The following is a 27,500-nucleotide window of genomic DNA, read 5'->3' as shown; positions in this document are numbered from 1 at the left end:
CAGCTGTGACAAGATTGTAGAATGATCTTTTACATCAATCAGTTGAATCGGTGGAACTTCAGAAGTTCAAACTTGCAACGAATATTTGTATGTTGAATAGGCTGACACGAGTCTCTCTTCATAGGTATATATGATAACTATTCTAACGTTGTTACTAATCCTAAGATATTTTATATACTGCAGTCATTCATTTTCGTTAAGTTTACTTATTTCCTTTCCTCACTGGGCTATTTTTACTTTTGGAGCCCTTGGGCTTATAACATCTTGCTTTTCCAACTGGGGTTGTAGCTTAATAATAATAATAATAATAATAATAATAATAATAATAATAATAATAATAATGCTTATCTAACCCTATTAGTCAGACTCTAAACAAACTTGTTTCAGGTCTTCCGCATCGACATTTTACATCACCTACGGGTACACATAAAGGAAGGGTCACCTTGTGTGACCCACAAGTTGCGTTGAAGTGGAGGTAGTGCGTAGCGAAAGAAAAGATTGTCAGATTACAGATTTATTCCTCACTATCTAATTTTGTTTGATGTCCTTAGTCATGGACCAAGATGACAAACTGCACTTAGACCTAGTTTGCAAAATCATCCCTCAAAACTACTTACATACACTTGACATATAAACATGAACTAGGGACTGGAGATTCATTTATGGACTATTACTATGTCCCTCCTCTTCCTTAGCTAGCGGGAGTCGATCACAATTTTGAGTAAACCTTTTCTAGTTACCTGTTCTTATTCAGATACAATTGAAGGGCGCTGCTTTGATACCAAAACCAAGGTACTAATTTAAATTTTTATGGATTCTGAATTAACAGTTAATCTCTATATTCTTGATGTAAATATTATTGTTCAAATACTTTTGCTTGTTAACTTCTGATTGAATAACTTTACTAAGGCGCCGATTAATTTCACTTAGTCAAATAAATGTGATATTACATGTTAAAACACAGTTGCGGTATTTCTTGTTGTGTACGATAAAATGTCCAAAACAAATCTTACTTTGTTTTCCACACTGCTTAATAGTAACTTTCATGAAATGCTGGTACTTACAGCAATTTCTCAATTTCAGAGTTTAGCACGTGAGGAATTCACTTGAGTTTCTGAACACTATTTTCTCAACGCACACTTCAACATTCTTCCAATGGCAAGTCTGAGGAAGAGTGAACAAGCACTGGAGGTTAGGAAAGTGAATTATTCTGAAGATTTGTGTAATCCTCACCAGTTTCCACAATACGCACCTTGCTAAAGACGAGGAGGCACAGTTCTCCCTAGGCCTACGAAGTTGTTCACTTAAGTTATTAAAAAAAAAAAAAGTCATTCTACGATTAGAAACACAACGCACGGTAATGCCTAAGAAGTCTATACAGCTGCCTGAACACAGAAAGAAATCTATGTATATACATTCACAAGGATTTACACTTGAAGAAAACATTAAAACAGGAAATGTCAATGAAATAAAAACACACAATAAGTCAACCTAAACGGACATTTCAATTGAGGTAGGTCAGAAGGTTCCAGGTTTCTACTATGGATAAAATATACAGCTAAAAAATTCAGGAACTGAAATGACATGATACTAAGTCATAAAACTACGAGTAATGTTAGGGATGGAGAATCAATCTAGTTTCAGTCAAATGATATCACTGCCTTCAATAGGAGAATGCAGTGATGCCAAAAAAGATAAAATAATACAAATAAGCCATTTACTGATACATGTCTTTTGAAATAAGATAAGCCTTACTCAAAAGCTCTACAAAATGGCACTTCTATCTGGACACAATTCTCTATGCAACAATAAGCTCTAATTCATCTAAAACAATTATTACTACCAATATCAATAATACATCAAAAGAGGAGACTTCTAGATCTACATCTAGATCTAGTCACAAATGGAGGACAAACATTTATGGGTGATCAACAAGAACCATTGAATTTAGAGTATCAAACATTGTCTGTGGTTATATATAGGATAAAGATGATATTCATCCATGACTGGACTCATGGTAATTTCATCATTAACTAAACATCAATGTTTCTTTTGTGTCATTTTATTTTCGATAGGCCACATCTACACCACAAATTCACCTTTTAACTTCTACTCATTAAAGTATCAAATGAGATTCGAGAAAATTACTGTATAACCATTGTAGATAACATTACAAGCATATCCTTCCGTACATGATGGTTTCTTAGCATTTTCAAGTTTTAGTCCAAATGAATCCATGGTTAAATCGACCAATACTGCTCATGGCCAGGGTGCAACTTCGTCACCCAAGCGGGATCGGGTACTTGGTATTGTCTGTCTCTTAAACCTAAACCCCAATGAGGCCTTTGCCGACCACACCTGGTCAAAATAGAATAAATACTGACCCATACATTTCTTTCCTTACTTAAAGGGCTCGGGATGCCCCTTCTTAAGCACTAAAGTGAAATTTGTACAGAGAAAATGGCACCCTTTAGAATGCAAATCTATGCTTGATGATAAGTGCTCTGGCGGTATTTCGATTTTTGTTTTGAGTCTTCATTTACTTTTGTTCGTCAATATCTCCCAGCGATTTATATTGATTAAAGTATCTTATTCTTTTCCATCGAGGGCAAACTACATACTGTTTGATCTAGTTCATAGTAATTGAAATGAAAATAATTGTCATTCAAGCATAAAAGCCCTCTTAGATTTTAACCCTTCTTACTTTTGCAAGGAGCCATTGAAGTTAAAGCCGATAAATATTATAGTATTTCTTTTAAATAATCTAACCGAGGACAAAATGACTGTATATATAATATATATATACATATATATAAATTTCTAATTTAATGAGACCGAAGTCCTTTTAGCTTTTAATTTTTCAATTATATCCTTCAATGGAATGATTATGATTGAGTTCCTGTATTTGCCAACTCAATTCGCATGAATTTCATAATCAAATAGACAAAGCGATTACATTCGTGGATGAGACTCCCCCAGATATTAGTTTCGAAACGAAATCTTTCAATGTAATTCAAATCAGATACAGTGTTCCGTTTTCTATGTTAAATAATAAGGTAAACTCAAAGAGAAATGCCACCTCTCAAGGCGCGAACTCATTTAGAAGGAGGAAGCCCATAAACCCAATGAATAAAGGCAAGGGTGACTTCTGGCCTCCTGAAGAAGCTGTGCGAGCTCCAACCATCGGCAGGAGAGAGTTATCGTCGTCAGGAGAAGCGTAAGGCTGGCAGCGGAGTAAATGAGGGCCCCAGCTGGTGGGGCGAGGGTTAATGCCCTCTTGCCTTGAAGAAGTAGGTGTTTGGCCCAGGGTGAGCCATATCCTGCCGGAATCGTCGATTCCCGAGCGCATGATCTCCTTCTCGACCGTAGGGACCCTCACCCCGACGGCGAGACATCCTCCCGTATGCGTGACGTCCTGAGATATCTTGGCCATCCATTTTCCAGGATCCCCGCATTCCTTTCCTTTGTAAGCATTGAGTTCGTTGGCAAGATCGGCGTCTTCGGGCGTGAGAACCAGGCGGTTCACGCTTATGTCGTAGGCGTGAGGGTGCGGGTTGGCCGTGCGATACGAACCCATGGCTGACAGGGTGAACGATGGGCGCGAGCATTCTGGGTCGTGGTAATATCGAAGTGTCATGGCCCAGTCAGATTTTTCAGGACTGAAATACAGTGGATGTTTCGTTTCATTAGTTACGTGCCATTTGTTAGGTGTCTTACAGCTGAATGTCCTAAATTATTGATCATATCTTTTTCAACATGCTTCTCATAATGAAAATTAAATTTACCAGAATAAATTTTGCAAAAGTATCAACTTGACATCATTATGACAATAATCTGATATCAACTCTCTCTTGCACATTCAACCATGGTTTACCTGAAGGTGAGATATCTTGTGAGGAACATGCCGTAGGGTCTGGTCTCACAACGAGTAGAAGCCCAAGACCCAGCCAAAATCAGTGGGAGGTTTGGCCCTGCGTGAAGGTGGGGCGGACTCCTCTCACTGCTCCTGGCGACGGCGCTGCAGATGCCACAATCAGCAGCCTGAAATGTTTAGAAACCGTGAGGATTTTGTAAAGTAAAAATGAATCTTTAGAGAAAAATTCGAGTGTTATGGGTTGAAAATGTCCCTGCCTGGCAATTAGCAAGAATGACATTCGAGCCCAGATCGATAGTTTCTTGTAGTATTTGCGACCTCGCATCATTGTGAGCTAAGGATATTATTATTATTATTATTATATGCTAAACTACAACCCTAGTTGGAAAAGCAGGATGCTATAAGCCCAGGGGCCCCAACAGGGGAAATAGCCCAGTGAGGAAAGGAAATAAGGAAAAATAAAATATTTTAGGAATAGTAACATTATTAAAATAAATATTTCCTATTTAAACTATGAAAACTTTAACAGAACAAGAGGAAGAGAAACTAAATAGAAAAGTGTGCTAGAGTGTACCCTCAAGCAAGAGAACTCTAACCCAAGGCAGTGTAAGACCATGGTACAGAGGCTATGGCACTACCTAAGAATAGAGAACAATGGTTTGATTTTGGAGTGTCCTTCTCCTAGAAGAGCTGCTTACCATAGCTAAAGAGTCTCTTCTACCCTTACCAAGAGGAAAGTAGCCACTGAACAATTACAGTGCAGTAGTTAACCCCTTGGGTGAAGAAAAATTGTCTATTAATCACAGTGTTGTCAGGTGTATGAGGAAAGAGGAGAATCTGTAAAGGATAGGCCAGACTATTCGGTGTCTGTGTAGGCAAAGGGAAAGAACCGTAACCAGAGAGAAGGGTCCTATGTAGTACTGTCTGGCCAGTCAAAGGACCCCATAACTCTCTAGCGGTAGTAAGGTGTTTGGGGGGGGGGTCTGTAGGTCTACCTGACGAATCATCAGTAGCCATTTCCTGGGCTTCCCTGATCCTAGCTTAGGAGAAGAGGGAGCTTGGGTTCTGATCATGTGTATATATAGTCAGTTTCTAGGGCACTGTCACTGTCCCTTGCCGCTGCCATTCATAAGCGAGCATTAAAAACCTGATCCTGCTTAGAAGAAGTTTAGATTTGTTCACGAAGTGAATTTATGTCACTTTATTACGATTTTATTTATTGAACAATTATAAAAATTTAAGATGTTGCAGTATCTAATTTATTCATGGCTCAGATGATTTTCATTTCTAATTACAGTATCTTAACATACGCTTTTGTAATAAATCTACTTTTTTAACCGTTTTCCACGTTGAGGAACATCATTAATCCACTGTCTTTTGGGATGTTCCTTAAACTATTTAGAAAATACTTTCATGCTCCTTACGTGGAACAATATAGCCCAAGATAAGCCCAGTCTTTACTGATAATTGGGAAAGAAACTGTGATGTAAAATTGCTCATTATGATGTTGTGATGAAATAAGACCAACCATCAGAAACAGACGGTTGTATGAAAATAAATTGATAAAAAATCCATATTGAAGTGTAATATTCAGAAGATTGAGAAATGAAGTGATTGACTGGATTAGAAGAGAAAAAATGTGGTACTGCGACAGATAAATACTAGAAGCAGGAACAGAAATAATTAAACTATTAATTTGCAGAGGGTATAATGGGAAAATAAATAAAATAACATAACCAAAAAAGAGAAAATAGAAAAAACCTTATGAATGCATTTTTTCCCTCTTGGAGTAAAAAAAAAAAAAAAAAAAAAAAACTCATAATAGTTTTCAGCTAAGTGGAATTGAGATGAACATCCTTCTCCCAAAAAATCCCATCATAAAACTAAGACTGAATAGAATGATACCTATGAAAAATTTAGGCAACCAAGAAAAATATATACCACTGTGGACCCATCTATTTGAAACAGGTGAGCATAAAAAAATAGAACATTTACCTGATTTTTTTCCTAGTGAAAAGATTGAACGATCTACAGAAAACCGTAGTACTGAACCTTATCAAAATTTATTTCAAATGAAATTGTGGTGCACCAGTACCTTGTTGAACGTCTTAACCGGGAAATAGAGGAAAAGGGGCAAGAGAAGAACGGATACTAAAGGGAATCGGGAGAGAAGAGGAGTGGGAATGGAGATTTAAGAGTAGGCGTAGGAGAGGAGATTGGGATGGTGGAAGGGATGGGGCAATGAAGTAATGGGAATAGGCTGGGAGGGGCAGAGAAGGGAGATAAGGAAAGATTGGAAAGCAAAGTGAAGAAAAGGGAAAGGATGAGGGTTGCTTAATTGTTATTACCAGACAAGCTACAACCCTAGTTAGAAAAGCAGGATGGTATAAGCCCAAGGGCTCCGACAGGGAAAAATAGCCCAGTGAGGAAAGGAAATAAAGAAATAAATATCCTACAAGAGAAGTACAGAAAAAATTATATAAGGTATTTTAAGAACAGCTACATTAAAATAAATCTTTTATACATAAACTGCAGAGATTTATGTCAGCCTGTTCAACATAGAAACATTCGCTGCAAGTTTGAACTTCTGAATTTTCAACGAATAAACTGCCCGAATACGAAGATCATTCCGCAATTTGTCCACAGTTGGACTAAAACTTTTAGAATACTGTATAGCACTGAGGCTTATGATGGAGAAGGCATGACTGTTAAAATCAATTGCCTATCTACTATCATGAGCAAGATGATACTGTCTGGAATGATCTGAATGCAAAGGATGGTCAGAGTTATGAAAAATTTTACGCAACTTGCAAAAAGAACTAACTGAACGACGGTACCTGAGATTAATTTCAAGATCAGAAATAGGAAATCTAATACACCGTAAGTAGGGTGTGAAGTAAGGGAAGAGAAAGAGTTGAAGGGGAGAGGAAGGGAATGATAGGCATGGCATGGCAATAGATAGAGACAAGGGAAAGGGTAAGAGTTTGAGACTGTTCTATAGGATTCTATCAACACTGAACAGCAACTGAGCTAGAAACCTCAACGTCGAAATTTCCGACGCATTCGACTTGTGTGTGTTCTTCCTTGTGGTATTCCGTTAAATTCACTGCTGTGATAAGTTCCAAGCCTAGACAACATTTCATGCCAATAAGAGTATAACTAAAATAATTGTGGCATGACACTTTGTTATTATTTAGCTTTTCTACAAATTGGTCTACTGTCCCTTCACTATACATTCAAATTGGCCTTTGATATCCACTCCCTTAAGTGTTGGAGTTTATGGACATATTTTATGGTAAGTGGACCTTCCATGCTGATTCCTCTTCAAAATGTACATAATTTACTTCCTACGTTTTTTTTTTTTTTTTTTTTTTTTTTTTGCCCTTTCTCTATTGGCTGGACGATTGGTTTTAGTCTAACCATGGCAGCAACACTAGATAGTACGTTCAGTAGCCGGTCTGTTATACGATCTTTATCCTATCTAAATGTAAAGTAGGCTTTGGAATTCCCATATCTTCGGGTTTTCCGAGTCTTGCACCTTATCCATAAATTGTATTTTAGTCAGTAAACTAACAACCTTTATGAAATAGAATTATAGCAAGTAAAATGAAAAAAAAAGAAGTATTTGCTTTATTGAGGATTTTATACCTCCATCAAAGCGTATGCATTATCTGCATCAGTACTTAAACGCCTAAGGAAAAATGTAATGACACAAGGTTCCCCAATCGATTAAGTTAAGTGGGCGGGCGACTCCGATAGGTGGTGATCGCAAAGTAAACATCTGACCCGTATGTCTAAAAGGGTTTTGAGAGATGTGTATTTGTTCTTCTTTGCGGTCCAGAGAAGAATGAAGACAGAAATACATGGGTTTATAGGTCGTGTCAGTCATTCTTTTCTCTCTCTCTCTCTCTCTCTCTCTCTCTCTCTCTCTCTCTCTCTCTCTCTCTCTCTCTCTCTCTTGTACCTAGTAGTCTCGGTATTATGTGCTGTTTAATTGGTGATAGTTCATTATTATTATTATTATTATTATTATTATTATTATTATTATTATTATTATTACTACTACTTACTACTAGCTAAGCTACAACCCTAGTTGAAAAAGCAGGAGGCTATCAGTCCCAGGGCTCCAACAGGGAAAAATAGCCCAGTGAATAAAAGAAATAAATTAACTAATAAACTACACGAGAAGCAACGAATAATGAATATAAAACATCTTAAGGTTGATAATAAAGTTAAAATAGATCTTTCATATATGAATCATGAAGAGAGACTTATGCCAGTCAGCCTGTTCAACATAAAAGCATCTGCTGTAAGTTTGAATTTCTGGAGTTTCACCGATTAGGAAGATCATTCTACAATCTGGTCACAGCTGCAATAAAACTTCTAGAATACTGTGTAGTATTAAGCCTTATGATACAGAACACATAACTGTTAGAATTAACTGCACACCTACTACTTCGGACAGAATGGGAAGATCCGAATTCAAAGGATGGTCAGAATTATGAAAATTCTTATGCAACATGCACAAAGGACTAACTGACGGAAGGTGCCAAAGATTAATATCCAAATCAGGAATAAGAGATTTAATAGACCGCTAGTCTTTGTCTAACGAATTAAGATGAAATTCCGCAGCTGAAGACCAGACAGGAGAACAATACTCGAAAGAAGATAGAATGCAAGAATTGAAACATTTCTTCAGAATATATTGATCACCGAAAATCTTTAAAGAATTTCTCAATAAGCCATTTTTTTGTGCAAATTAAGAAGAAAGAAACCGAACGTTTTTTCTAAGTTAAATTACTATCAAGAATCACACCTAAAATGTTCAAGGAGTCGTATATAGTGAAACAAACATTACCAATGTTGAAATCTAGATGCCGAGGAGCTACTTTCCTCGACCTACGACCAACCATAACTTGAGTTTTGTTAGAGTTCAACTTCATGTCCCATACTTTACACCTAGCACTAATTTTAGTTAGATCTCTAGTAAGAGATTCAGCAACCCCATATCTACATTCAGGAGATGGAATTGAGGCAAAGAGAGTAACATCATCTGTATATGCAACGAGCTTGTTTTCTCAGCAAAACAAATATCATGTGTATATAGTATGTAAAATGATGAGGCATAAACACTATCCAGAAAAACTCCAGATATAATATCCCTATATTCACCATGGTGCCTATCAACACTAACTCTCTGCAATCTATTACTTAAAAATAAAATAATGATGCTTAGAAAAGATCCACCTATTCTCAACTGTTTGAGTTTGAAAACAAGGGCCTCATGATTAACAGTCAAAAGCAGTACTAAAATCAAGGCCAACCATACAAAGTTCTTGACCACAATCAACATTTGTACAACATTGGGAATTGTAAGAAGGGCATCACATGTTCCATGGCCTTTGCGAAAGACAAATTGCAAATTAGGGAACAGATAATTACCTTTAGCATAGCTTTTTAGACGTTTTTCTAATTTGCTAAAAGATGTTCAAAAACTTTAGATGATGTAAGCTAAGAAATCAGCTTTCTTTATAAAAAAAATACTCCTTGGGTCTACACCTCCACAAGCATCACGACTTGAATCCAGCAATAAAGACACGACATCTAATGTACAAAATTTAATACCGTTTTAGATAAGGAATTTTAGCGACTGGACCATGCGTTATGAGAAGTTTGTTTAATTCTGAAGGAAATTTTGATCATACCTCAATGGAGACATGTACCAATTTTGTATCCAGTTTATTGTACCACTGTATGAGAAAACAGGTGTACAAATGTTAAAATCAATGTGATAAAAATTAATTCATGGTGTAAACTGCTCTACTGTTTACTCAAAGAATTCGAAGCTGTACCATATGTCACCTTTTGTCGTGATACTTTAGTTTTAAATGGTTAAATTAATTAGCTTTCCAGGCAAATAATAACATTAAATACGTTCAAATTTTATGTTTGTTAATGATAAAATGTATATTCATGTGAATGCCTTTGTTTGTGTGCAAGTGTGCAGTGTCGGCCTTTTCTGGGGAACCATATCCATCTTGTGGCACATTCTTAATCTGGCGTAAAAATGTCTTATCATGACTACGCTTTCTCCCTCCACACCTGGTCTATGCAAATACGTAGCCCAGATGTCTGATGGCGCGTGTCTCGTCTTCTGCCAACGTACACACACGCACACACATGTACACGTGAGCGAGCACACACGATTACGCAGCCACACATACAACTCTGATCGTAGGCCGATGTTGTTGTTGGGAGTTTAAGTTCCTAATCTACGGATGTGCACAGATGGATAAAGTGTGAGGTATAGCTTAGGGATTTTTTGGTAAAAGAGTAAAATTGGTTTACGGTAAAAACATCGAAGCACGAATTGTTTGAAGATGTTTAATTCAAATGTTTGGGTTTTAGAGCGAAGAAATACACGACGAGTCAACGTCCTTAGCTGGGCGGGTTCTATTTAGGTTATAACATGTGAAATTGATTTGACTTACGGGGCATCACGATAGTAGATAATACTGATTCTAGATTTAAGAGAGAGAGAGAGAGAGAGAGAGAGAGAGAGAGAGAGAGAGAGAGAGAGAGAGATTCTACTGCCAAGTTGATCAAATAATAATAGTCTAACGTTCAAAGTATTTGTTTATCCGATCAGATCAACAAAAATTACTCTGTCATAAGACGAGGTTTGCATATACCATCCGAGTTTCTCACAGACTCGCCTTTTTCGGCAGGCAACAATAAATTTCTTTAGTAAAGTAAAAAGTATATGTTGATCCAGTGCTCGAAAATACTCTCTATCAAATGTCAGTAAAATAACATAATAATAATCTATATTTATGACTCACATGAGCTGAATGGGTTACTAAATATGTTTTGGTCGCCTCATAGTATTGTTCGTTAAGTAAATGAATAATGTATTTATCTATATACAGTACTTGTTTTCAATCTCTTTTTGAGTCGGGATACCTTAACGTGGAGGAAGGGTTTGTGTATCGCCATGATCAGTAAAGCTGTACTAGTCAGGGCCAACCATACTAGGTTGGTTTGCAGTGAACGCTCAGACTAAAATCTCCTTCTTCTTCCCCACCGTTATACACACATTAAGGGGTCGGTTGCCTGATGCGCCCTCTCAAATACCTTCGATCAAGGCATCCTCTTCTACCAAACCTCTTCTCTCCATATCATCCTTCACCTTATCTCGCCATCTTCTCTGCATTCCTCTTAATCTTCTCCCCCTTACAGATCCTCCCAAACCCTCCACACTTCCTCCCCACCATCCATCCTTAACACGCTTCCACACCACCTCAGTCGTGACACTTATCATCTCGGTAATCTTCACTACACCTGCCATTCTTCTTATTTCATCATTTTCCAATCTTTCAAACGGTGATATTCCCATAATCCAGCTTAGCATTCTCATCTTTGTTGTCTCAAGCTTTGCTTCCTCTTTTCGTCTTAAAGCTCAAGTTTCTGATCCGTATAATAACACTGGTCTTATTATTATTATTATTATCATTATTATTATCATCATTATTATTATTACTAGCTAAGCTATAACCCTAGTTGGAAAAGCAAGATGCTATAAGCCCAAGGGCGCCAACAGGGACAAATAGCCCAGTTAGAAAAGGAAATAAATGAACGACATGAGAAAAAAATGAACAACTGAAATAAAATATTTTAAAAACAGTAATATCAAAACATATATTTCATATATAAACTATGAAAACTTATGTCAGCCTATTTAACATGAAAACATTTGCTGCAAGTTTGAACTTTTGAAGTTCTACCGACTTAAGTACCATATTAGGAAGATTATTCCATAACTTAGTCACAACTGGAATAAAACTTCTTAAAAAAATGTGTAGTATTAAGCATCATGATGGAGAAGGCCTGACTATTAGAATTGACTACATGGCTATACTGTAAATCTTGAGTTTTACCTTGATTGGCATTTTCCTATCACATACCACTCCTGCTACCTCCCTCCACTTTTCCCATGCTGCTTTTATCCTATTCTCAACTTCAGCCTCACATCCTCCATCCTGATTTATATTAGATCCCAAGTATATCTAAATTGTTCTACCAGTTTTATAACGCATTGTCTACTTGTATGTATGGCTATCCTGTCCCTATCTTCCTTACTGCTACCCATGGTCTCAGTCTTATCCCCATTCACCCTAAAGCCACAACTTTCCAAAGTCTCTCGCCACTCTACTACCCTTCTCTGTAATTCTTCCTTATTTTCAGCATTAATCACCAAATAATCTGCATATAGCAACTCCCACAACTCTCTCTTTCTGATCCCATCAGACAAAAATCTCCCACCATCACCAGCGTGATGATCAAAACTGGCTAAACTCCAGGCATGAATTGACATATCATTATTATTATTATTACTTGCTAAGCTACAACCCTAGTTGAAAAAACAGGATGCTATAAGCCCAGGGGCCCTAACAGGGAAAACATTCCAGTGAGGAAAGGAAACAAGGAAAATAAAATATTCTAAGAACAGCAAAATTAAAATAAATATTTCCTATATAAACTATAAAAACTTTAACAAAACAAGAGGAAGAGAAATTAGATAGAAAAGTGTGCCTTTAAAGCAAGAGAACTCTAACCCAAGACAGTGGAAGACCATGGTACAGAGGCCATGGCACTACCAAAGACTAGAGAACAATGATTTGATTTTGGAGTGTCCCTCTCCTAGAAGAACTGCTTACCATAGCTAAAGAGTCTCTTTTACCCTTACCAAGAGGAAAGTAGCCACTGAACAAATACAGTGCAGTAGTTAACCCCTTCGGTGAAGAAGAACTGTTTGGTAATCTAAGTGTAAAGAATAGGCCAGACTATTCGGTGTATGTGTAGGCACAGGGAAAGTGAACCGTAACCAGAGAGAAGGATCCCATATAGTATTTTCTGGCCAGTCAAAGGACCCCATAACTCTCTAGCGGTAGTATCTGAATGGGTGGCTGGTGCGCTGGCCAACCTACTAACTAGAAGAGCTGCTTACCACAGCCAAAGAGTCTCTTCTACCCTTACCAAGAGGAAAGTAATAGGAGATTGTGTATATAATAGGCCAGACTATTCGGTGTGTGTAGGCAAGGGAAAAATGAGCCGTAGCCAGAAAGAGGATCTAATGAAGTACTGTATGGCCAGTCAAAGGACCCCATAACTCTCTAGCGTAAACAGGCAACTTACTAAAACTACGCATGTAATTGCAAAGGCATTGCTATTCTCGTCTTAGTTCTAAGTAATTTTTCAGCTTTAAACATACCGGTTTAAGTTCCAGTATCATCTGAAAAGATGCGCATCAGAACGTCAACCGCGCAAGCCAAACCTTCCACTGTGATGCCCAACTACATCAGTGGCCTCCCCCAGTAAACAGCTTCAACTCATGGTTCCAGGCTGGGATCGACTTGCTGCTTTGCGAATACAAGGCGAATGCATTACCAAGGAAAACTAGCTCAAAAACTGTCAACCGGAGTCCATTTTGAATTCAAGCAAATTACATTATTACCATGAGTCTAATTCTGGTAAAAATTTATATGCCACTTTTTATGATTAATTAAAACTTTTAAAGCAATAAATCAAACTTTACTATCTTGTTTAACTTTGAATGCCATTAATCTTAGTCTACTGTAAATATTCCGACATAGGACTGAAGAGAAGACCTAGGCTACCAAGTCAAGACATCTTAAAATTATTCTAGTTTTTAAGACCGAAGAGAACGAAGAAAAAAAAAAAAAAAAAAAAAAAAAAAAGGAAAAACGAGAAGACCAGAACGTGATGAGAATAAATCTGATGGTATAGAAACAACAGGAATCATTTAGAATATCTCATATTTCTTACACTTAGGAGTGTTTGTATTCATCATGTTATTTACTGAGTCTACCACTTCCGATTTGTTGTCTCTTGTTACAAGTCCTTCAATTTTAATTGGGTTTTTATCCCTCTTGTTTATTAAATAAATCGGCTATATTAGCAACCAGCAAGAGCTTTGTTTACAATTACTTTTCAGCTCTTCTTAAATATTATGCTAATAATACGATGTGTAATGGAAAAAGGAAAAGAGGCTGAAAAATTGTAGGCAACGAAAGATAACCTCAACACTTCAACTTAAAAGATGGTTATAAGATCATTTGGAAGATGCGGGTATTTTGGTTTACGCCATATCTATCATAGAACAGAACATACTTGATTATTGAGATGTGTTGTTGAAGGATATGAATGTCAAAGACCTCTAGTTAGATACGAAAGGTAAACGATCATTTGAAAGTCCTCTCCTTAACCCCCACAAACATCGAATGCTTTGCCTCACATACAGTGGACCTGTAGCATTGCATAATACAACAGGCGTACTGGCTATATTGTTTTTCCCTTTAGATAAGCTACTGAATATGCAAGTTGATATCAATGTTCTAAATTAAACAGGCTTACACAAGAACGATCTGTTGGTCTTCTGAGGAGCTATAAAAAACAGATGAAATTTAGGATAAACTTAACGTTTGTGTGAAAAGTGGATATTTAGACCCACCATCTGGTTTGACTGATGCACAACTCACTCAGTTAAGAACTAGCCGTATCATTGCTTACAGTAAAGAATCGTTTACCACTACCGGTTGAAGTATGACATCAACAACCTATGAAAATGACTGATGGGAATTCTCCAAGAATGTAATCCAATTAAGGCCGGGAAATTTCAAACAGAAAAACTAAATTTAATCAAATACCAAAATTGATAGCAGATTACGATATTCAGTATTTAATAGTGAATCCGAATGTGGTTTGATTTTAATGTTATTGGAAAAGAGTCATATTCTGTGTTTACTTTAAATATTCTACAGAACATTTTGTTCCATTTGAACACCAAGCATTAGCTCCAGGAGAACGTAGCAAGGATTTCAGTTGAGAAGGGATGAAGTGAACAAGTGATATTTTTAAAAAAGTATTTTCTTTTTAAACCAATGTCACTGAATCTACTTTTGTTCTGAAAATTGTTCACTGTATTGCTTTGAGGAGAGCAAACGATGATGTACTGTACACCAGTTACATTTCTTTACTTTTACCCTAATGAAATTGTTAATACTGTACTTTCAAAATTCATGGTGACTGGTGTCCTTATCCTATTGATCCTATTGAGAATGTCCATGCCTGGCGATCTGCCAGACCGGGGTTTAAGTCACGCTCAATCTCAATAGTTTTTGGTAGTGTCTGGACCCTCACCATCACTGTGAGGTACGGATGGGAGGGGAGCCTATAGGTCTACTTGCTGATTCATCAGCAGCCATTGCCTGGCCCTTCCTGGTTCTAGCTCGGGTGGAGAGGCGGTTATGGTGCAGATCATTATATATATATATATATATATATATATATATATATATATATATATATATATATATATATATATATATATATATATATATATATATACACGCCATTGTCCAGCTAGGGCATAGTCACTGTCCCCTGCCTCCGCCATTCATGAATGACATTTAAACTTTTTGACCCACTCTACCAATTTCTTGCTTGGGAGAGGACACCAGGAAAAAGGGAAATAGTGAAAGAGGGTGATTGTGGTAGTAAACCTGGTAAATTTGACATAAGGGGGGTCAAGCTAGATTTTTTTTTCTAGACATCCGATTTGAGCCAGAAGTCAATATAGACAGGATGGATTCTCAGTGACTGCGCAAGTAATGTTTAATTCTATACTACTTCGAAAAGCCCTGACGACCAATGAGTTTACGTGACGATAATGACTCGTCTTCTTTCTTTTATACTCAAGAACATGAAGCCGTGACGGCTGATTACCTCAAGTGGATTTGCGTTGAGAAAACGAGGCACCCTCCATTTAAGAAAAACAGAAGTAAGTCTACATTATGAATTCTTGTAAGATGAAACCTAAAACCAGTGAAAACTAAACACATTCAGATGGAAATGTCAGTCATTAGGGAACGAGATGATCTTTGATAGTTAACTATCTGTCACGGAATCTTTTTCAATAAAATTACTTTAAAAATATGTGTACAGCTTTCACTCACTGCAGAGACATATCCTATTGATATTTGTGAATACCCTTGATGTAAAGATGATAACACCGTTATTATTCATACTTCTACTAAGCTTGAAAGTCTTTTGGCACAATAATCTTTGAAAAATTAGCCTACACGATTGTGTCAAACTGTTGAGATGGATTATCTTTGATAAATGAGAACTGAGACTAGGTCAACGGAAAACAATTTTTAAAACATTAAAAACAAGTAAACAAGGTACTTTTGTGAAGAAGATTCTCCACATAACTTCGAACCACAAAAGATATGACAATTACTATTCCGATTGAAATAGTTGGAACTTATTATGCAAATGTTTTCTTCACTACAGTTATGAAATAAGGAACTTTCTAAGACGTTTTACATGGCGGAGTTATATTATTGGCGCATACATACTACAAAGGATATTATACATTGGTAACGTGTTCGCCTAGCATTTGCATGGCAGCAGATCGATCCCCGCCCGAGACCGTGAGTTTAAGCTGTTTACTGGGGAGGCCACTGCTGTGGTTGGGCAACACAGTGGGGGGTTGGGCTTGCCCGGCTGACGTTCTGGTGAGTATCTATTCTGATTAAACTGGAACTGAAACCAGACACCTTTAACCTTTTAAATAAATATCCTTCACAAGTTGTGTTTACCATTGCAAGGACTCAAAGAGTTTCTTAGTGTTAACGTTTATAAGAAACATAGGTTAAAATTTATAGATACGATTAAAATTTCTATTTATCACATTTTTATTTCATAATTATTATTTTATATTTAATTAATTTATTTTATAAATAGTAATTTTCTACCCGAATTTTATCGAGCCAGCTCTGTGAGAGTCGAGCTTGACTCATTGACCTTTCTAATATATGTCCCTTGTAACGGGAAAGTTTATTCTGTTCTTTTTTTAAACGTGTGTGCGTCTCTCTCTCTCTCTCTCTCTCTCTCTCTCTCTCTCTCTCTCTCCGAAATTCCTTTTATATTTGTGTCTCTATTGAGGAGAACCTCCCGCAGTTAACCCAAAGGCCCATACTCTCTTTTTTCTCGTCCCATAAAACCCCTGGACATCCCAACTCTCATCCCACGATTTATATCTTTTTAACGAGTCAAAATAACTAAAATAAATATGTCCTTTTTAGTCAAACCTCGCCCATATCTTGTGTGATACAAGGCATAGCTATCCCGGCGTAGGAAAGCACCTCTTCCTACAATAATGATCATTAGGAATTGGGGAACCGTAAATTTCCTCGCGGTGTGCTGCCGGGGGCGTTCGTAATGAATGGGGATTTGGTCCAAATTTATGCTAGATTATTACAGAAGCCAAAGTTATGTGATTCGGATGCGTATTTGCAATAAGCATTCGGTCACCATTTAAAGGGAATATCATTATCATTATTAATAGCTAAGTTACAACCCTAGTTGGAAAAGCAGGATGCTATACGACCAAGAGCTCCAACAAGGAACTATACCCCTGTGAGGAGAGGAAATAAAGAAATAAATAAACAAGAGGATTTGTGATTAATTAATACAAAATATTTAAAGAAGAGTAACACTATTAAAACAAAACTTCCAAAAACAAATAATAAACAGAGGCTTCCATCAGCCGGTTCAACATAAAAACATTCGCTGCACGTTTCAACTTCTGAAGTTTCACCTATTCAACTGCCCGATTACGAAGATCATTCCATAACTTGGTCACAGTTGGAAATAAACTTCTAGAATACTATGTAGTATAGAGCCTTACTGTATCATATCATAATAAAAAAGAAGTAAGGTTATCACTACCCGCAGTAGAATTCAAGAATGTATCTTTATAAATAGTAGGAATCATCTATATCGTGATTATCGATATTATCCTGACAAGTGGAAGAAATGCCACTAAGAGCAGCAGTCACAGAAGCCACCCGTTTTGTGGCTTATGGAAAGCCACCATGAGACGGTCGAGACCACCCTCTCTCTCTCGGTCGATCCTGGACGTCATTTCAATGAGGGAGAATCCTTCAGAATCAGCTGGTGGTCCTACAGAGGTAAATACCCCATAAATATCAGCCGAATGACGTCTAACGACTCAGACACTAAATTTTTATCAGCGTATGTATCGTCCGAGTTACTATAGATCTTCGTTACTGCCGTAGATCTTTGGGATAACGTTCGCTTTGAGTAATTCTATAATCTTTCTTCTCTTGAAATCATCTTTGTGCTAAAGACATGTATTTCATTGAAGGCCTGGCTAGAATATCTGCTAAACTGCAAGATTTTTGTTCAAGATTTTCCATAAAAACGTGACCTGGAGATTTCTTATAATTCTGAAACCTGCTATATTTTACAGGTAGAAACCAGGAGTCACACATGCTCTTTCAAGCATTTTCTGGTTGAAAAAGCAAGGAATAAATTCTAGTAATTTCTTGGATAAATCAATCAGCTGACATTATAGCTTCTTATTACGGCCACACGTAATAAGTGATCTCTGTATTTATACTTTTCACCTAAAATGTTTGAGTAAATATCTCGGGCTTGAGGTGAAGAGACTAGGATTCGAACCTAGGACAATAACTAACCTACCAAGATATTACAAAAGATGACCTAAAAACTTAGGAACGTTATTCAAGAAAATAATACAAGTGATTTAAGTTATTCTTTGATTTTCCACTCAAATTATAATTAGACATAACCTTGGTTTCGTTCATTAAGAAATACAAGATGCTATAAATGTTTTAGCTTTTAAACGTTCTATAAATACTGTTAGTTTTAGTTGCCACAATAAGTAATATCTTGGGAAACGTGAGGTTGAACAGTACAAGGGTAGTAGACTCATGGACACAAATTTAGAGAGAGAGAGAGAGAGAGAGAGAGAGAGAGAGAGAGAGAGAGAGAGAGAGAGAGAGAGAGAGAGAACTCCTTTATAGAGATGGATATAATAAAAATCTTCTTAATAAATCATTCTGAATTCCCTTTCAGATGAAGTGCTCTTTTGTTATGTCCTAACAATATCACAACTTGAACAAACGATAAACGGCTTCATCTTTATTTATTTATTTTCTTTTTATGTTAGGACTATTTTTCTGTTTGGCAAGTTCAGGTCGACTGTACATCAGCCAAGGCTCCTGCATAGTGATCATCACGTTTTAAACCAAAATATGCTATCATAGTTTTCACATGCAATTCCTTACACTAGCTTCAATGACAGTACTCTTTTCCACCCGTAATTTTCTACGTACCTTTGATAAAAGTTATATTTATTTTATATATTTATTAAAGAAGAATTCCTCGTGTCTTTAAGAAAATGATAAAGAGGCAATAATAGGTAGCCTCTCCCATTTCATTTAACATGGTTGTGTTACGAATAATTGTTAATAAAATGAAGCCTTTTAGTAGAATGTGATTTAAACGATGAGTCAGTGCTGATATTCCCTGAACCTCTTCAACTCCCACCCTCTTGAACCAACGCAAGCGGGCTTGCGCGCTCGTTACGCACAATGAGAGGTAAAAAAAAAACGTCTACTGTCGACCCAATAACCGTCGCAATGGAATCCATTTACGCTCAATGTTAAACAATGACAGTAATTGGGCGAAAGGATTGTGACGGAGAAGAAACAGAAACGGATGACGGGCTCCATCGTTCTTCAGGGCACCTGGGGGAAAAGGCTTTCCCGCCCGGAGGGATTAAGTCCTACTCGTAATATTTCCCGGATGGCATTATTATTAGAGGGGCCATTGTCCGGGAGGCTGCTTTGTGGGGACGCCTAATCCCCTTGGACGGGATTTATTCTAGACTGGGATTCTACGACGCCAAAGAGAGACAAAGCAATGGTTAGTTACTTGGGTATTAAAATTCTTAAGAGCCAACCACTTTCTTGTAAACGTATGTGCTTTCCATGTTGTGAGATTAGCTGGCAAGGCTCTATCAGCCATAGAAGTCCACGAGGAAGTGCCAAGTGTATCGTAAAATAAGGAAGAAGAAGAAAGGGCCGCCAATAATCTTGTATGGTGAGATGGTTTCCATGTCTTTAAAATCCCACTGTCAACTAGGCTTAGAGTTACAGGGGCAGCCGAGCGTTCGTTATCTTGGTATAAAAAATGTCTGCTGAGTATAGGTATCAGGCTCCGGGGCAATAAGGTGAAAATTGTAAGAAATAAGGTAAAAATTGTATGGAATTTTGTGAAATTAGATGTAAAAGTTGTAAATGACGGAAAATTTCTTATTGGAACTTATTATTTTGCAAACTATGAGATTTTTTCTCTGAGAGAGAGAGAGAGAGAGAGAGAGAGAGAGAGAGAGAGAGAGAGAGAGAGAGAGAGAGAGAGAGAGAGAGCGAGAGAGAGAGACTAAAATATAACTCAACATCGTAAAACCTGCATAGACATTTTTGAGATGAATCTGAATATTCATTATGCTTCCAGGTTTTGGAAATTAAATAGAAAACAGCGGAGGAAAGCAACAGTATCATATCTTCTCTTTGAGAATTTTGTTCTAATCTCATTACTCTACCTTTATCGAAAATAAACAAAGGATGTAAGAAAAAACAATACACGAGAGAGAGAGAGAGAGAGAGAGAGAGAGAGAGAGAGAGAGAGAGAGAGAGAGAGAGAGAGAGAGAGAGAGAGAGAGAGTCCATCATGAAAATAAAGCAGTGTTTCTGGAACAATATTGGAGGTGGACTTGGGGACAATAAGCCAAGACACGTCTCCGGGTCTTCCTGTGTACAGAACGGGGCTAAAGTCAACAGTCCGCCGACAAGAAGCAAACACGGGCGCGTCCCGCCCAACATCTAATAATGATGATGATTATCGGGCCATCAGGAGAAGAACTTTTATTATATATCTAATAATGACGGCTGTTATCATGATAATGATACTTCAGTGTTCAGTGTTTCATGTAATTAATGTTTTAATGTTTCTGTAATCAACAGTCTTTCATCAAGATATCAGCCTAGCTCACAGTGGCAGATTAAATCCATTATCTATTAGTGTACGCAACCCGTCAAATATGACGACTAAATGAAGGCCTTAATCTATAAATCTTGAACTAAATATTTATATAGATATGCACAGATACAAATTCAATCCCAAAAAATAATCCCCTTGGGTCGGCAATTTGTGGGAGAGTGTAGTTTCCGAGAATACCTCTCAAGGTAGCCCCCTCTCACCAGGGTATGACTCCTCCCTTTCCCCCTGAGCGTGGCATGGAAGATATATATATATATATATATATATATATATATATATATATATATATATATATATATATATATATATAATACATATATATATATCATCAGCCGTTATTAGTCCACTGCAGAATATAGGCCTCAGACATGTCCCTCCACTTGCATCTGTTTATGGTCTTTCTATACCAGTCCACACCCGCAAACTTTCTTAGTTCCTCAATCCATCGTCTTCTCTTCCTTCCTCTGCTTCTTTTGCAGTCTATATGGATCCATTCTGTTATTCTTAATGTCCATCTATTATATATCATTCTCATTATATGTCCTGCCCATGTCCATTTCTTTTTCTGTATCCTCTACTTTAATTTGCTCTCATATCCATGTTGCTCTTTTTCTGTTTCTTAGTGTTATTCGCATCATTATTCTCTCTATAGGTCTCTGAGTCGTAACTAGCTTATTTCCTATGGCTTTATTAATGCTCCAAATTTCTGATACATAAGTTAAAATTAGTAGGACCATCTGTTTAGATACTTTTCTTTTTTAGAGAAAGTGGAATTTTACTTTTCACAATCTCATTTGTTTACCAAAAGCTCTCCATCCTTTGCTTATCCTTCTTTTAAATTTGATATCGTGTCCTGGGGAAACTCTTACTGTGTTTGTTATGTACGTATATTCATTAACAATCTTTAGAAAAATCTTTAGCATATCCTATCCACGACTTTTACCAACGCCCCTCCCTCCCAGTGAAATAAAAAAAAACGCGAAAAAGACACATGGAAAATTAGACGCGCATATTTTGTTTCGTGCTGTTTACATATTCTACAGCCAGACCCCACTGAAAAGGAAAAAAATGAAATTCCCGTCAAAAGAAATTCAAATATGCTAGACAGGGAGAGAGAGAGAAAGAACATAACCGATACATATAATTCTTTATGCACCAGATTGTACATATTCCAAAGCGTTCTGTATCAAAACAAACGGCACCGAGGTTCGAAAAAAACAGATGGCGCCACCCATTTCATTAGGGAGAGAGAGAGAGAGAGAGAGAGAGAGAGAGAGAGAGAGAGAGAGAGAGAGAGAGAGAGAGCAGGGGGTTGAGATATCAATATCTAACATTTTTCCTTTCAACGTTTTCAACAAAAGTTAAATAAATTATAACATGTTTATTAAGACACTATATAATACACACACACACACACACACACACACACATATATATATATATATATATATATATATATATATATATATATATATATATATATATATACATGTGTGTGTGTGTGTTTCTGAACATGTGTTGTATTTTAATGTCTTAGACCAAATCTTTCGTAGTTAATCCAGACTAAGAGTTCAACTGACCAATGAGAGGAATATTAGCCATTAACAGAAATAAACTAATGCAGCTGGTAATTTAATTTCTACGAACAGGAAAACAAACGCACACACGTGTACACGATCTAACAAACGAAGAAAGGCCTGTATTATAAGTTTGCAGGAAAATAGTTTTAGGGATGAAACATTTAAAATTTACTAAAAATAGAAACGAAATAAATTCACATTTACGTGTTTAGCATTGACGAGAGGCGTCTGGTATCCTGTAGGACGGTAGAGATCCTGCTTGTTGACATCCGTATGGAGATCCCCGAGGAAAAGCTCTCTCTTGATTCCTGAAGTGGCGGTAGAAGAGGATGAAGCTGAGGAGGAGCTGGAAGAGGAGGAGGAGGAGGAGGAGAGCCGTCTGAGTCTCGTTTCCTCCACCCTCAAGAGCTGGAGCTCATGCCATGCCCCTCCGAGGCCTCTGGTGCAGTCCTCGTCTTGGGCGACGTCGTTGGTGGTCTCCATGTACGCAAGGACTGTGTGAGGTCTGTGTGGTTTCCAGGGCTGTCGGTGCAAAGATATACAAACATATATATATAAAGGATACTTCAACGGCATTCAGTAAATGTATAACAAAACCCTTGATTATTATTATTATTATTATTAGCCAAACTACAACCCTACTTAGATAAGTAGGATACTATATGGCCAAGGGATCCAACATGGAAAATAGCACAGCGAGGAAAGGAAATAAAGAAAAAAATAAACTACATGAAAAGTAATTAATATATCAGTGCCAACACTAAAATAGATCTGTCATAATAAACTATGAAGAGAGATCTGTGTTAGCCTCAGCATGTTCAAGATGAAATCATTCGCTGCAAGTTTGAGTTTCTGAAGTGGCTGATTAGCAAGACCATTCCATAACTTTTCGTTCTTTGTCTTTTCTTATCCAAGATTTACGCTTCTTCAGGTTGATTATGTTCTAACTTTTACTCTATGTTAGTTCAAAGTGATAGTATTTATTCATTTGATTTGTTCATTCTAAATCACGTAAAGCATCTGATACTAATTGATGCTTCAGTTCCCATGCTTTCAGCTGAAGTTTTGCTTACATTAAACTTCAGCTTTAAGCATTGGAAATGAAAAATTAATTTGTATCTGATGTTTACGTTGTTTAGAAGGGCCGCTGATGTATTTGAAATCAAAGTTAAGTGGCCTGAAAGCAAAGATACCTTTTAATTGTTTTGGCACAAAGAAATATTGAAAACATTCGTGCTCGGACTTGTACCTCGCCTCTCTTCACTGTCTTTTCGATAAAGTAGGAGGGTGGGTGGTCATAGATGAGGGATAAGAGGGGAGTAAGGGAAATGGTGGAAAAAAGCGAAAGGAGTTATGAAAATGAAGTAAAATTGGAGGTAAAGATTGAGGCAGACGCAATTCCACTTTCCTGTATCAAAAAGTTTGAACTTCCCATCCCGGCCATCTACTGTACTTATTTGTCTCATCAGTATTAGCATAAAATGGATATTTCATAGTAATAAGGATTTGAAACAGCTAGTAGAAGATAGGATTAAACGGAACATGGATATTTACATTTTTACTCTCTATCTTCCCCATTTAAAACCAATATATGTATATATATAAATATATCTATATACATACATACATACATATATATATATATATATATATACATATACATATATCTATATACATACATACATATATATATATATATATATATACATATACAGTATGTATATATATATATATATACATATACAGTATGTATATATATATATATATACATACTGTATATGTATATATATATATATATATATACATATACAGTATGTATATATATATATATATATATATGTAAAGGAAGAGTGAAAAGACATGTTGGATTTATTACTTTTTGTCGTAGTTTTTGACATCATCGAACTCACAATAGTTGTAGTCAAATAATGTAAAAAAAAAAAAAGGAAAAAAAAAAAACACTAAATCCAATCAAGCGTTTTCCTTCTCCTTTCCAGGCTATTATATATATAATATATATATATAGGGTGGACAAATTAATTTGACAAACTAATTGAGTTTTTCTCTACGACCGTTTTTGGACTTTAGTTTACTTCCTTTCAAGGAGAAATATATCTCTTCATCAGGAGAGAGAAAAAGGGTAAAAAATATATCTGCGTAAATAATAATAATGATAATAGTAATCGGACACATATCTGGATAATAGATTTATGATAAATTTTATCCGCAAGGAGTCATGTTCAGAGTTAACATGTTCTCATTTCCGTTGGTCAGTTTAATCTTTATTTCTCCATTGCCCTTTTTCGTGTTACGCCCATTTATTATTATTATTATTATTATTATTATTATTATTATGATTATGATTATTATTATATACAAAAAGGTTGAAGCAACGAACAGGTAACATATCATTTGTAAACACTTTTACACAAAGTATAGGACAATTTCTAAAATGGTCAAAGTTTGAACTCGGAACATATCCAACCTTGTTGACTTTCCTGGACAGGTAGCGTTGACCTTAGCTGCTATCAAGGCCGCGTCTCGGTGCGAATGGGCTATGACTTCCACCCTGCAAATCAAGAGAACCTTGTACAAAAACTACATAGATTATATCAAAATAGTACATTTGGAATTATATATGGTCTTAGGTCTTTTACATACTGTATCCACGCCGCGGTTTGATACCAGTAAATTCAAAGTTACGGGTTGAATTTGCGACGTGTATCAAACCGCGCGGTGGAAACCGCCCTGTGTGAAGATCTTAGTATAACCAAAAAATACAAATTGAAGTATGATGAATAGCTTACAAATTCAACTGGAATAGTTTAAACCATTTAGATGACATTAAACTGAATAAAAGAATGGGCAAAACATACTATACACAATTGAAGTACAATGCAAGTTTAATGATTGCTCATGATAATTAGGCCTAATGCTTAAATTCTTTCGTGAATAAGGAATGGAAGAACACATTGGATAATTTTTAACAGATTTAAATAAAAATAGGGGAATGCATATCAAAAGAAGCAATTAAAGCTTCTACAGTAGAGCTTACTACCGGTAGAAAAAATAAATTTATTCAGTATATAGTAAAGAAAAATAGAACCGCGAAACTGTTATGATGCTATTCGTGTTTTGGATTCTACAATTAATTTGAACAGGGTTTAAGACTAGGCATTGCAAGCTTATAATGAAAGGTTGCAATCATGTGATAACGCCCCATAATGAATAAAATGTGTTTACGTATACGCATATATATATATATATATATACAGTATATACACACAGTATATGTATGCATGTGTGAGTTCGTACACTCATATATATATATATATATAGTGTATATCCATAAACATAGTTTGTGTATTTGTATATAAGGAAAATAATTTGAACAAAATCATCATAAAGCTAGTAAAATATGACAGGTACAAGACCTAAAATGAGATTCGCAGAAATGTTAACCATAGAGTAGTGCATCATAGATGATTGCTTCACAACTAAATCCAATATATAAGAATTAGTGCTATTCTGAGGTAAATTTATAGTCATGGGTATGAGGTTCTGAAATCCGAAAGTATTTAATGGCAGATTCAAGGAGTATTTTAATACCTAATTTGTAACATCAGAATTCATTGGATGCCCAAAAACTGTATAATGATTTTGCTAAGCATTACTTTTTATGTCATGGCTGGAAAATATGATAATACCGAAGGATTTGTAAGATATTAAAAGAAAAAGTTGAGTCCTTACTATATATGCAGGATAGTCACAACATTAATGAGCAGATATGATAATTAAATTATGAAATAGGTAAATACAGATGAACTGTTCTACTATACTATACTATTACTATTACCAGATACTGTATACAAAACATTTCGATGTAAAAGGGATAATGCATCAAGCTACTTGCCCGAAAATGGTACTATCAAACAACAGTAGCCTCTTACTTTGTAAGCGTATAATCTGCATCTGTTCCACTCGGTGTCACCCAAGATGGGCGTCCCATAGTTATATGCCCGTGGGCGGAGAGGGTATGGATAGGATGGCGCAGGAGGGGTCCCTGTAGAAGTGGAGTGCCAGTTGGAAGGTGTTGTCCCGGTGGAAGCTGTACGACCTCAACACGTAGTGGGGACCCGGGCGAGACTCACAGCTGAAAAAAAAAAAAATGAAAATTGGACTAAACGGAGTTTAAAGATTTTTGTCCCAATACTTTAAACGATATTATGACAACGTCTACAAAGGGAAAGGAAGCATTTATTATAACTATTATTACTGGCCAAGCTACAACACTTGTTGTAAAAGTAGGATGCTATAAGCCCAAGGGCTCCAAGAGGGAAAATAGCCCAGTGAGGAAAGGAAATAAGAAAATAAACTACAGGAGAAATAATGAACAATCAAAATAAAATATTTCAAGAACAGCAACATTAAATTGGATCTTTCATATATATATATATATATATATATATAAAGTATAGGAAATTAAAAAAAAAAAAAAGAGAAACAAAACAGAATAGCGTAACCGAGTGTACCCTCAAGAAAAATACTACAGAAACATCCTAGTATTAATGAGCAACCAAATCAATCGAAATGCAGATTACCTATGTTCCTTAAGACACTTCAATTCAAAGAAATAGATTTTGAATCTCAAGGTCCCAAAACGATTATGGAACACGTGTTCCATCATCAGATTTACATTATCTAAATTTGTAAGGGTCTATGGGGCTTTTCCCCTTTATTTTTCTAAATATTTGTAAACGTACCTCACCACTTATAGGGGATACTTTACAGAGTGATTATAGTTATTGGAGAAATAATCTATGTGTGTGTTATATATATATATATGTATACATATATATATATATATGTATACATCTATATATATATATATATATATGTATACATACATATATATATTATATATATATAGATATATATACATATATATATATATATATACATATATATATATATATATATATACATACATATATATATACATATATATATATGTATACATATATATATATATATATATACAGATATATATTCAGACACTTGCTCTTTAG

General features: G+C 36.1%; 1 protein-coding gene across 1 annotated transcript in view; it reads right to left on the bottom strand.

The window, feature by feature from the left end:
• Positions 1–498: 498 nt before the first annotated feature.
• Positions 499–27,500, bottom strand: part of LOC137656604 (protein APCDD1-like) — a 229,392-nt gene continuing 202,390 nt past the window's right edge. The window contains 6 exon segments of the mRNA XM_068390778.1: positions 499–3,659; positions 3,875–4,041; positions 22,636–22,953; positions 24,901–25,000; positions 26,382–26,481; positions 26,484–26,584. Coding sequence (XP_068246879.1) covers positions 3,083–3,659; positions 3,875–4,041; positions 22,636–22,953; positions 24,901–25,000; positions 26,382–26,481; positions 26,484–26,584 — 1,363 coding nt within the window. The 3' untranslated portion in view covers positions 499–3,082.

Source organism: Palaemon carinicauda, chromosome 1, assembly GCF_036898095.1.
Source record: "Palaemon carinicauda isolate YSFRI2023 chromosome 1, ASM3689809v2, whole genome shotgun sequence".
In the NCBI taxonomy this organism is placed as follows: domain Eukaryota; kingdom Metazoa; phylum Arthropoda; class Malacostraca; order Decapoda; family Palaemonidae; genus Palaemon; species Palaemon carinicauda.
This window is presented reverse-complemented; position numbering and strand designations above follow the sequence as displayed.